The 12,389-nt window shown below is 44.5% G+C and overlaps 1 protein-coding gene across 3 annotated transcripts; it reads right to left on the bottom strand.

The window, feature by feature from the left end:
• Nucleotides 1-203: 203 nt before the first annotated feature.
• On the bottom strand, nt 204-12,187 carry LOC135709986 (neprilysin-4-like). Of its 3 annotated transcripts, none has more exons than XM_065232442.1 (10): nt 12,049-12,187; nt 2,987-3,126; nt 2,205-2,925; nt 1,903-2,143; nt 1,265-1,849; nt 1,045-1,204; nt 930-978; nt 671-869; nt 449-613; nt 204-389 (listed from the first exon to the last, which is right to left on the bottom strand). In XM_065232442.1, the coding sequence occupies exons 2-10, from the start codon at nt 3,015-3,017 to the stop codon at nt 216-218; spliced, it is 2,325 nt and encodes a 774-aa protein (XP_065088514.1). In that variant the 5' UTR covers nt 3,018-3,126; nt 12,049-12,187; the 3' UTR covers nt 204-215. The 3 variants fall into 3 exon arrangements, with proteins under 3 accessions (XP_065088514.1, XP_065088512.1, XP_065088513.1); XM_065232440.1 differs by lacking the exon at nt 12,049-12,187 and adding an exon at nt 10,531-10,719; XM_065232441.1 differs by lacking the exon at nt 12,049-12,187 and adding an exon at nt 10,515-10,719.
• Nucleotides 12,188-12,389: the final 202 nt, after the last annotated feature.

The following is a 12,389-nucleotide window of genomic DNA, read 5'->3' on the forward strand; positions in this document are numbered from 1 at the left end:
ACCCACTCATCGAATCTTCTATAGGGAAAAAAGTCATTCCAATCAAGCAGACAACCTGTCAAATGGATGAGATGCCGATTCTTTACGCAATTCAGCCTCTTTAGTATACATCAAATGATAAGGAGTCAAGCACTCAAGAATGTTGAAATCAAAACCGAAAAAACAAATCTCATTAAAAATGGCATTTATTACAATCTTAAAATTCATAAATTTCCTCACCACACACGACACTTGTCCTTCGGGTTCATTCTACTGCCGGATGGACACTGAAATGCTTCGCTGAATTCCGGCATGTTGCTCAACACTCCCTGCACTCGAAACTTGGACGGACTGTGTTCGTCTTTTAGTAGATGCACGGCAACCGATGGACTCACCGTTTCGCAGTATTGCTGGGAAAAAAATGTCGTTTTGAAGCGAAGATTGTAACCTTACAAAAACGTCAACTTACGTTCCCAAACGAGATGAACAGCAGCTGTTCGTGGGTGAAATCTTCGAATCCTGGTAGATCTGCTTCCGGACCGTTTCGCTTTACGTATGCTCGATAGGCACGCAATGCCTCCCGAAGTCCTCCATTGTCGGCGATGTTCTCTCCGAGGGTTAGCGTTCCGTTGATCTAGAATGATAACTCATTGAGTAACGTTTAAGGTTAGTTAACAGTGTCTCGTCCTACATTCGCCTTCGCTTCCGGAACGTAGTACGAACTGTACTGATCCACCAGGCACTGGGCCCGATCATCGTACTCCTGAAGCGTATGGTTTGACCACCAGCATTTCTCGTTGCCGTACTGATCGTAGTTGCGACCGGAGTTATCGAATCCATGGGTAAGCTCGTGTCCAAGGGTTTCTCCGAGCGCTCCGTAGTTGAGGGCACTGTAAACAGACCAGTTAGGTATAGAGTTGTAAACGAGTTATCGTACGCAGCAGACTTACTCCAATCCAAGGTAATAGAATGGATACTGGATGATGGCCACTGGAATATCTATTGGGAATAGAAATTGATAAGCTTTACAACTCAGACTACAAACTGCTGCATCTGTAAGCTCACTGATCGCATTCCGTTCAAAGGTGTTGAATGCATTGACTTCCGTTGGGTCCATGTCCCAAACTTCATTGTTTTTCACCCGCCACGAGCGCAGCCATTCCGTATTCAGAAACTGCAGAGCATTGACCCAGTTCTCCAGATGGTGAGTTGGGCTGATCTGCAACTGTACGAACAAAACGCTTGGATTAGCAAACTTTTCCCGTTAGCAAACCAGAATATTTACTCCTCGATAGTGCTCCTCCAGTTTCTTGACATCGAGGATCCACTCCGGGAAACCAATCAACGACTTCATGGCCTTGGACTTCTCCAACGATGCATACTTGGTGTAGGCATCCATCCAGTCCGTTTCCAGTATCATACTGTCGAACTCCATTCGTATGTCGTTCAACATCTGTTCGATGCGGGGCTTTGTCTTCTCGAGGAAGTCCTGATCTGCAATCGCATAGCTAACGGCCAGTCCCATCAGCTTGTGTACGATCTGTGCGCATTCTTCTTCCAGTACGGCCTTGTTGAACTCGTGTTCCACTAGAAACGAAGCAACGGTACCCCAAATGTACAGCTCAATCAAGGCCGGCGGTTGCTCGGAGATTACGTCGATCAGTTTCCCGAGGAATTCTACGTTCTCAGGGTAGAGCTGAAGCTGTTCTTCGGCGGAAGGTTTGGTATCCGGAAGATTGGCAAACAGGATATCCAGATAACGCTGCCAAACAGGGTATGATTTTTTCGGTTTGATGTGTGCGTCAGTTAAATTTTGCAGTTCTTTGACAGTGTAGTACTGCGGTTCTTCGTCATCTTCCGAATCCAGTGGCTGAAATAGAATGGGATGAAATTGTTTGACTTGGTGGTCTATATTTAACATACCTTGGGAAGAGAATCATCGAATGCTGCGAATCGTTCTGCTAGAACGGAGATTTTGTCTTCTATCTCGCTGGTATCGATGCCAGGGTTGATCAACTCGATAATTCTCGCAAATGATTTCGAATCAATTTCTTCGTCGTCTTCCTCGCTTTCTTCGTCTGACTCGTCGGTATACTCTTCCGTTGAACGAACAGCAAGTCTTCGAGTAAGTGCTTTCGGTTTCAGCTTGGACCATTCGTAGTTTCTGTTTGCGTCAGAGCAAAAGGAATAAGTTACCGAACAATTGCAAGTAGCTCAAATCTTACGGAAATCTCAACTCGTCCGGTCTGTAGTGGTACCCCAGGGTCATTAGGTTTCTGTTTTTGTCGCGATGATCTTGCTCTATGCTGAACCCTACGATTATGTTCAGCCCCAGTTTCCTCTGGATCTTTGCAACCGAACTGATCCAATCAAATTTGTACCTTCGATAGGAGATCTTCGTGCGGTTCAGCAACGTTGGAGTCGTAGGTAGTCCAAATTCCTTCAGATATTTTTGGACAGCTGTGTACCCATAGCGCTCGCGGTTTGCTTTGCTTAGGCACGCCTTGTACATGGACTTGGCCTGGGCGACCGGTTTCGGATCCGATCGGCTGCTGTTGGTCTCCAGCTGGGCTCGAATGACCCGGTAGATTTTGGTTTGGCGTTCATGGTACCAGCTGTAGGCTCCGTGCCCTTCCGGACGTGGATGATCATCGCCCCAGTTTCCGCAGACGTACGAGTAGAAATCGTCGCACGGATCTACTGTGAGGTCCATGTTCTGCTTGAAGGCTGCCGCCGAGCGGAGACATTCCTTGCTGTGACAGACATCCGGTACGGTGGATGCATAGCTGTAGATGGCGTAGATGATCGACGATAGCAGGACTACAGCGATGAGGAGAACGCAAATGAAGAACCGGTGACAAAAGACGTGGCAAGAGCTTTGCTTCGTGACGGTCAGGTGGGCCGGGCGCATCGATTGACGCTTTTGGAGTGTTTCAACGTTCAGAGCTACGAACGGATAAGATGTCGATTAGCTGACTCAAATTTTTCAACGATTGAATGAACCTACCCATAAATTTATCTTCCACGTGCGTTTCCATTGTGAGACCGCTTCGTGAATATCTTAGGTTATATTTGCACTGAGTTGTAAGTTTAAGCTGTTAATACTTGTTGCTGACTGCAATTGGATTTCCTTATTTTGTTTTATGTCTAGATTTTTCGTACATGGGGTTGGATATATAGAGATAGTTTAGAATATCGTTGAGTTCTTCTAGAACATTATATGAGCATAGTAGCCTCGAACAAACCCTAGCAGATCTATGGAAATTCAGCGAACATGTCATCATTCTCTGCTTGACAGTTAAGCAGTTCAGTTCGGTTTTAGCTCGTGCTCTCGAGTTGTTTGGAAAGCTCGCGGTGTTTGTTTGTGTGTGTGCGCCGAAATGGGCCAGTCCGATGGCACGATTGGTCGTGACGGTGTCACTGCGACGAACGTCAGCGATATCGGAGATTTCGGTGACGCTGCCGAAAATGACAATGCTGCCGACATCAGCACGGTAAAAATGAAGCTAGGTCCATTGGTAGTGAAAAATGCCCATTTTAACGGGCTCATCGCGGATCTGGCATCGCTGGGCGTTAAGATCGAATTCAAGTTGGGCAGAGTCGGCACCAAGGTACGAAAGCGGAGTATGACTTGGTCGTCGTCTACCTCAGGACTTCGAAGGTGGAATTCTTCACCCACGAAATTCCCGGTAGGAAACCATTCAAGGTCGTCATCAGGGGCGTACCGAACTTCGACCTGAAGTTTATCGAAGCTGAAATCAGGGACCACAAGCTGGCCCCAAGCGCAGTCTATCGGATGACAAGGAAGGACGAAAATGTGAAGGCGTATCCGGATTGCCTTTTCCTGGTACACTTCCAGAAAGGAACGGTGACGCTTAACGCGCTGAAAGCCATCCGCTCCATCAATTCCATCATCGTCCGCTGGGAGCCATATCGTGGTGGCCATCGCGATGTGACTCAGTGAGACATTAAGCCACGCTGTGGCAATTGCACTCAAAACCACGCCACCTCCGAATGTGCTGCGGATGAAGCTGTGGCGTCCAAATGCGCCAACTGTGGTGGTGCTCACCAAGAATCCGACAAGCAGTGCCCTAAACGCGAGGATTTCAAGGCGTCACCAACAATCAACCAGGACGAAGGAAGGATAAGGCCCCAGCTTTCAGGGCGGAGTACTTTCCGCCTCTTCATGGACAAGCGAATTCACGGGTGCGATCCGGCCTCCCCAAGAAACGTCTGGATCTTCTGCTGGACAAAGCTCTCCATCCCCCCTGGATTCTGGAGACAACGAACAGCTCAAATAAATAATCCCGATCTGTTCTCGGATGAACTGATGGAGATTTTCATCAACATGACCGGTGCTCTACGTAAGTGCCGCAATAAGCCCGAACAGATTCAAGTGCTCGGTAAGTTCATCATCCAGTATGGTGTTTAAATCACTAACCATAGCTATCTGGAACGCTTGCTCTGTAAGAGCTACGCAGATTGAGCTTGCCGACTTCCTCCGCAAGCACAGCATCGACGTGGGTCTTCTAACCGAGACCCATCTAAAGTCCGGTGACGGCTTCTGGTTGCCTGACCACAACAGCTCGCACTAGCTTCAGGGGGGGGGGGGGTGTAGCGGTCATCGTTAAAAAGGGAATCAAGTTGTGCACTCTGCCACATCCGCACTTCTATCATCGAGGCCGTTAGTGTGGAGGTGGAATCACCAACTGGAAATGTCCGGTTTATCGCTGTTTACTACCCACGCCAGTGTACTGCAAGCAACGGACTAGGAATCCAATTCAAGAACGACCTGACCGCCATCACCCGTACTAGCTCCCGATTCATCGTTGGGGGCGACCTGAATGCCCACCATGAAGCTTGGCGTAACTACCAGCGGAACCGGAACGGATGTCTATTGTTCGACTACGCACAACATGGACTGTACACTGTGCAATTTCCGGGTGACCCAACTTTTATCTCTCCGGCGGGAAATCCCTCCACCCTGGATTTTTCCTGTCGAACATCGGACTATTCAAGCTGGAGGCACACACCGATCTCAGCTCCCACCACCAACCGGTCAGTGTCAACGTGGTTCCTGCTAGAAGCTGTCAACTGGGTGCAGTACGGACGAATGGTGGACAGCAACAGCGATGAAAATCCACTGCTCGACACCGTAGATGACATCGACCGGGCGTTGGAAGGACTCCAACAGGCCATATCCGTGGTTGACGAGACATGCGTTCGACAAGTTCCTGTGAGGGGTAAGTTTGTTGCTATTGATTCCCACACCCAATTATTGATTCGATTGAGAAATGTGCATAGACACCGGTTTCAGAGGACCTGGTGACGTGAAATGGCCGATCTGAACAGGCAGATTGATTCCAGAATGGACTCACTCCGAAATGAAAGTTTCGGGCGTGTTGTCCAGAATCTGGACGACCGCTCCAGACCATTCTGGAAGGTAGCCAAGGTCTTGAAAACTCATCCCAAACCCGTTCCACCTTTCAGAGTCGAAAATGATGACGATCGGCTTTTAATCACCCCATAGGAGAAAGCAAATGCAATCGGCGAGCATGTCGCTTCATCGCATTTGCTTGGTTCGACTATCCAAAGTCCGCTCGATGATCAGGTTGCGCAATGCGTTCAAAACCTAGATGCCTCCCCTTGTGCCGTGCCTCCGGTGGATACGATTACAGTACAACAGATTTGCCCAGCGCTGAAATGCACCAAAAACATAAAGGCTCCCGGGTTTGACGGTATATTCAACACGATCTTGAAGAGACTCAGCATGAAAGTGCAGTCGCTTCTAACCGCTATCTTCAACAGATGCTTGGAACTGCATCTGGAAAGTATCACAAATCATACGAATCCACAAGCCCGGTAAGGATCCAACATTGCCTTCAAGCTACAGACCAATCAGCCTCCTTTCAGCGCTGAGCAAATTGTTCGAGAAACTCATTTTCAATCGTTTGCTCAAATTTGTCGAGGAAAATAACATTCTCTTTCCGGAACAGTTTGGATTCAGAAAGGGACACTCCACCAATCAGCTAGTACGGGTGATGAATAACATCCGAAGTAACAAAGCTGTATCCAAGTCTGCAGCCATGGCCTTGCTAAAGGGTGATACGGTCAAAATTTGGTCAAGGGAAAACGCGTGTAAATCGGCGAAATCGTTTATTTAAAAAATCAAACTAAATTTCTTTTTCAAGCTCAATTTGTATAAAATTCAGGAAAAATATTCAGTTAGGCTTCCGCTTTTCCAAATCCGAATTGCCGGGCCTTACGCTTGACCCCTGTCATCAGATTTTGTACAGCCACCTTGTCCACCTTCTTCGCCGCAGAAAGCCAGTTTGCCTTGAACTGCTGCTCGCCCTTAGCAGTTTTTTTGGTCTTGTTTTGGTTCCGCTTGACAATAGCCCAGTATTTCTCAATTGGGCGGAGCTCTGGCGTGTTGGGAGGGTTCTTGTCCTTGGGAACCACCTGCACGTTGTTGGCGGCGTACCACTCCATGGCCTTTTTACCGTAATAGCAAGATGCCAAATCCGGCCAAAACAGTACGGAACAACCGTGTTTCTTCAGGAAAGGCAGCAGACGTTTATTCAAACACTCTTTCACGTAAATTTCTTGGTTGACAGTCCCGGAAGCTATGAAAATGCTGCTTTTCAAGCCACAGGTACAGATGGCTTGCCAAACCAGATATTTCTTTGCGAACTTTGACAGTTTCATGTGCTTGAAAACATCTGCTACCTTTCCCCTTCCTTTTGCCGTATAAAACTCCTGTCCCGGAAGCTGCTTGTAGTCGGCTTTGACGTAGGTTTCGTCGTCCATTACCACGCAGTCAAACTTCGTCAGCATCGTCGTGTACAGCCTCCGGGATCGCGCTTTGGCCGTCGTATTTTGTTTATCATCGCGATTTGAGTCACTACCTTCTTGTAAGTCGATAGTCCAGCTCGTTTTTTGGCTCGATGCACGGTTGTAGACGATACACCCAGCTTATTTGCGGCATCTCGGAGAGAGAGGTTAGGGTTTCGCTTGAAACTACCGGCAACTCTCTTTGTCGTCTCAGCGGCTTCCGGTTTTCGATTTCCCCCCGATCCAGACTTCCTGGCTGTCGACAAACGTTCCCCAAACACTTTAATTACATTTGTAACGGTTGATTTGGCAACTTTTAGCGATTTTGCCAGCTTTGCGTGCGAGTAGCTCGGATTTTCGCGATGCACGAGCAAAATTTTGATACGCTGCTCTTCTTGCTTGGACGGCATTTTGACAACTGAAGAGTGAATTCCAAAATCAAAATAGGAGCAACATTCTACACACACACACCTTCAAAATGAGGGGTGTTCAGGTTTTTTAAATGCAAAATTGAAAGAAATACGTCAAGTTGATCTTGACCAAATTTTGACCGTATCACCCTTTAGACGTCGAAAAGGCGTTTGACAATGTTTGGCATAACGGACTTGTGTACAAGCTTTGTAACTTCAACTTCTCATTACATCTGGTTAAAATCACCCGTAACTACCTCCAGCAAAGGTCGTTCAAGGTATCGTTGAATGGTTGTCTTTCAGACACGTTTTCCATCCCAGCAGGAGTCCCGCAAGGCAGTCTGCTGGGCCCCTTGCTTTACATGCCTCTCAAGGGTGAACACACTGACTGTCTACAAACAAATCATAGCACCTGCGATCAAAGTCACTTTCAATCGAAAATCTTCAAGTGACGATGAAGCTGTAAACCATGACTTTTGTTGATTGTTCACTCGTATGCGTATGCGTATATATATATATGTATATATATATATATCTGTGCACGTGGATGTCAAATTTATCATTGTCGGGTGGTTTGTTTACCCGTCAATATGGGTATTTTTTGAATCGGGATGACGTCTAGAGATCGAAAATTGATATGCAACGCCATTTTTAATGCCTAGGTGGTGGCTTCCAGTTTAATAAACAGTGAGAAATACTGTCAAATACCAATTAAAAACCCGAATTTATCAACCTATGGTGTGATCAGACCCTTCTTGCTTATTCAAGTTTATTTATTTTATTGTCATTATCAGTGACCAAGCCCCCAACCCCCGTGTCATCCAGTGACGCTACGCCACTGCCTGGGGGTACCCGGAATATATCCGGGTGTAGTCTATTTGGTGAGGCTACCAATCACCTTATCATCGTATTTTAATGTGATTTAATGGGTTTTAATTCAATTCATATTCAAGCAGCTTCCCCGGGGTACCCGGAACATGTCCAAGTGTGTCCAATGTGGTCTGGAACACTTAACACGACTTGCATTGATCTTATTTTTGAATTCTGTAGTAATTTGATGTGTTGCATGATGGTTTTGATACGTTTTCCGTTAAATCCAGCGTGAAGGCCCATATTCACCGGATCTTATTCCGGCCAAATCTCCGGAACCGGTTCACCGATTCCAAAACCGTTCAATAGCGTTCAATGGGACTCCAAGACCTATCATTTGGCGCCGAGTTTGTCCAAATCGGTTGAGCGGTTGCTGAGAAACGTGAGCGCATTCATTTCGTTACATATACACACACATACACACATACACACACACACACAGACATGTTCCGATCTCGTCGAGCTGAGTCGAATGGTATATGACACTCGGCCCTCCGGGCCTCGGATCGATAGTCGGTTTTTCAAGTGATATCTATACCCTTCTTTGTAAGAAGGGTAAAAATGTGCTTCTTCCTCTATTTAAAAAATCTCAAGACCCTTGGAATGGACTAGATTTTCAGGATACAGTTACTTTGAAGAAGTTTTAAAAGAACTTTTTTTCCAAAGTAGTTTTGAACATATTTTAGAATAGATTCTAGAGATATGTAATACCAAGGTACTTTGGGCAAAAAGTTCTAGGGAGTTTTGGGATGAACTATTCGAAGGTTATAACTAGAGCGCCAAGTCAATTGTCTGAGATCAGTGTTTTTTTTTTCAAGTAGCCCTGTGAACAATTTCTTGGGTACAACTTGGACTAGGAACTACAAATTTGAGTTTAGTTCACTCATAATCGCCAAAAGTGCAGCTTTTTCCAGGATTTTCCAGGGAAAAAATCCCGAATTTGAGAAAAGTAAAGATTGGATTCACTCAGTCTATTGGTACTACTCCGAGACTGAATAAAATTTTCGTCAATTTCCTCATTTTCCGGCAGATTTTTTAGGTTTTCCACAGTAAACCATGAGACAAATTTTACTCATCGCTGAGTTCCTGCACTTTTGGCGATTATGAGTGAACTAAACTCAAATTTGGGTCGTTCTCATTCGATAGGGGTAGGGTTCAGGTGTGGGAGCTGCCTCCCTGGCGTCGGTAGCATTGGTGCTCAGCACGGAAAACAAGATCGACGGAAAAAAAGTTAGATTGGTTGTATACTAGATACTACCGCAGGGTTGGCGTTGGATAACGTCTGTTATGTGTTGTACTTAATTGTGTATACACTGAAGTCTTTTTTTACACGGTTTTTTTTACGCGGTTTTTTTTTACACGGTTTTTTTACACGGTTTTCCACGATTTACACGGTACGTTTTTAACGATTTCTCGACAACGATACAACCTATCGACTTGATTCCAATCACATTATCCGTTTCAAGCTATTTGTAATCGAATGGCATATATAAAAAAAATCACAATTTTTGGTTTAAATACAGAAATTTTTAAAATATGTCTATATGGACCATATCATGCTTTAATTACAAATGGCATCAACATCCGATTTTTTAAAAACATTTAAGCATGCGAAAAATCAAAATCTCGTAGGTTTTTTTTTACACGGACCGTATCCCCCGTGTAAAAAAAGACCTGAGTGTATTATATTTTAGGAATATTCCTTAATAACTCTTTTGCGAAAGTTTGGTGGCCCTGAAAAGGGTCGTTTTGTTGGGCAAATGTTGTTGACAATGATGGAACGGGTGACCTTGTTGGACGCTTATATAGTAGAACAGAAAATATCAGAGGTGTCAGATACTCGCATCTGATGTCTCGGTTGGAGAAAGTATAAGAATATAAAAAATCAATCGATTTTCACCATCTTTAGACAATGGTTTACTTTTAACCATTTTTCAATAGTTTACAGAATGAAATCAATAGTTTTAAAACATTCAGCAAATTGCTAGAAATATTTCCAATCTATTGATGCCATTATCTCATAAATCTATCGAGAGACGGTTGTGTTATTATCGTTCAAAATCTTTTAATTTTTCGTAACGCATCCAAAATGACTGTTTTCAATTTTGTACCCCCGTATGTTGCCGAAAGACGTTATCCAACGTCAAAAAATCAAGGAGTAGACAATAAGCCAAAGTCACGAGTTCAAATCGCATCCCCGGAAAAGTCATGAATAGTGACCATGATAAAAAAAAAATAATGATTGATTCGAACATCGCTAAACAACATAAATCGGTCAAAATTTATGTGAAGTCGTATTTTTCAGACACACGATTAGAAGAACATTGCACATTCCGTTGATTCATGAATAACAAATATGACATCACATCACTTCACACAAGTTATTTTTTTTTCTGGTCCTATGATATCTGATTACCATACCAAAGACAACGCTTACTTCGGGATTGTCTTCTTCTTCTTCTTCTTCTTCTTCTTCTTCTTCTCCAAAACACACCGACCGAACCAAAGCAATCCGCGCGCTGATAAGAACACTCTTCGCACTTTCCCGCCCTCTTGGATCGTTTATCTTAATCTATGGTCGCAGATCAATCGGAAACGGATTCTCACGCAAGTTCCAGCCGCATCGATCGCGCTACCACGGTTGACTGATTGACTCGGATCACCCTTCTCCGACATCGCCGGCTGATAATAAGTAAGCCTAGTGGGTATTTAAATCGCAATGCGCTTCCCTTTGTAAATATTAGAATGTGTCAATTCCATTACGTATATAACCATGTGTTTACATGGTTCCGAGCGTTGCGTTGTGTCGTTCTAAGCAGTAGTTCGCAACGGTTATGGATTCTGAGCTGATAAAGCGGCCACACTACGACAGCTTACAGCAATTAAACCGGTTTTGGATGGGTAATTTGACAAATCTGTCTACCGCTTTGTGCGGTGACATCGCGCTTTTCCTCTGGAATCTCGACTATCTGAGGGCTCTCAATTTCCGCCTGAAATTACGTGGGAAAATGACCAACTCCCTTGAGCTAATGATTTTAAAAGCGTAATGTTTGCAAACAGAGGTATTATGTGGACCCTACACGATTGCTTGTATTGACAATAATCGTATTGTCAATACATTCTATATTGACGTCAATGTATCGAGATTGACAATATTTCTGAATTCACATCATCAATATTATTGTCAATAATTCCCCTTCGCGTCAATATATTGATGTGTGTGGGGTTTGCTTTAATGTTGGTTCTCGATCGATCCCTTGTTTACATGCGAAATGTAAACGCCATAAAACACGCATTCAGGTCCACCACTTATAGTACGTTCAGACTACAGAGTTATAACATGTTATAGCGCTATCTTGATGGTCGTTTCTGTGTTGCAATTATTTGACAACCGTTATAACATGTTATAACTCTCCAGTCTGGACAGCGTTCGAATGAAATGACGGCAATCGGTGAGCGTGGATTGTGTTGAATCACTCGTACCAAGCTTGCGACGGTCGTGACATAACCTTAAATCAGATGCAAAACAATTATTCCAAGAATGCGCCGGTTGCTTTGTGAGCGATTCTGATGTGTGTGTGTGTGTGTGTGTGTGTGTGTGTGTGTGTGTGTGTGTGTGTGTGTACAATCTAACCCCCACTGTCCGGCAGTGTTATTATGGAAGAAAACTGCTTTTTATTACCCTTCAATTAAAGCAGGTTTAGTCCGGGAGTTAGAAGGTGTTAGCTCTATTGCAGCTCCAGTGACCCATTTCAGAATGCCTGGTAATTCACGACCACTCCGAGGTCACTTTTACTTACAATAAGCCCCGCATGTTCACTCTACCTTTATCAAATGGATAATGGTATCATAAACACACTTCCAGATTCAAAAAATATTATTTCCAAATCTGGCACGTATATAGTTTTGAAATTTGTTTAACTGTAATAAAACGATTTTAATGGACATTTCTTACCAATTTTGTTTCGAATACCTCTTGATTCATCTGCTGGCAGCACTTACTGGACCTTACCGGCGACCAACTCGTCTGCCCGCAAAAGCAACAACGCCTAAATCTCAAAGCTCTCCGGACGTCCCCTCGAAAATGCAATCGAGATATGTATAAGAACAATCTTCAACTGGAACGAACTCACCAAATCAAACGGCAAAAAAAAGGGAACTCGTTGAGCAATTTTGTGATACGGAATTTTCACTGAACATAAACCGCGAATTTACGAACTTCACCACTCCCAACTGCGAAACACGTTCAGAAGCACTTTTGGTACACTTTCGATCAATTTCTTTCGAACATACAAA

The sequence above is a fragment of the Ochlerotatus camptorhynchus genome, unplaced genomic scaffold (genome assembly GCF_037179485.1).
Source record: "Ochlerotatus camptorhynchus isolate MF236.1 unplaced genomic scaffold, CSIRO-AGI_Acam_v1.1 ptg000370l, whole genome shotgun sequence".
NCBI lineage: Eukaryota > Metazoa > Arthropoda > Insecta > Diptera > Culicidae > Ochlerotatus > Ochlerotatus camptorhynchus.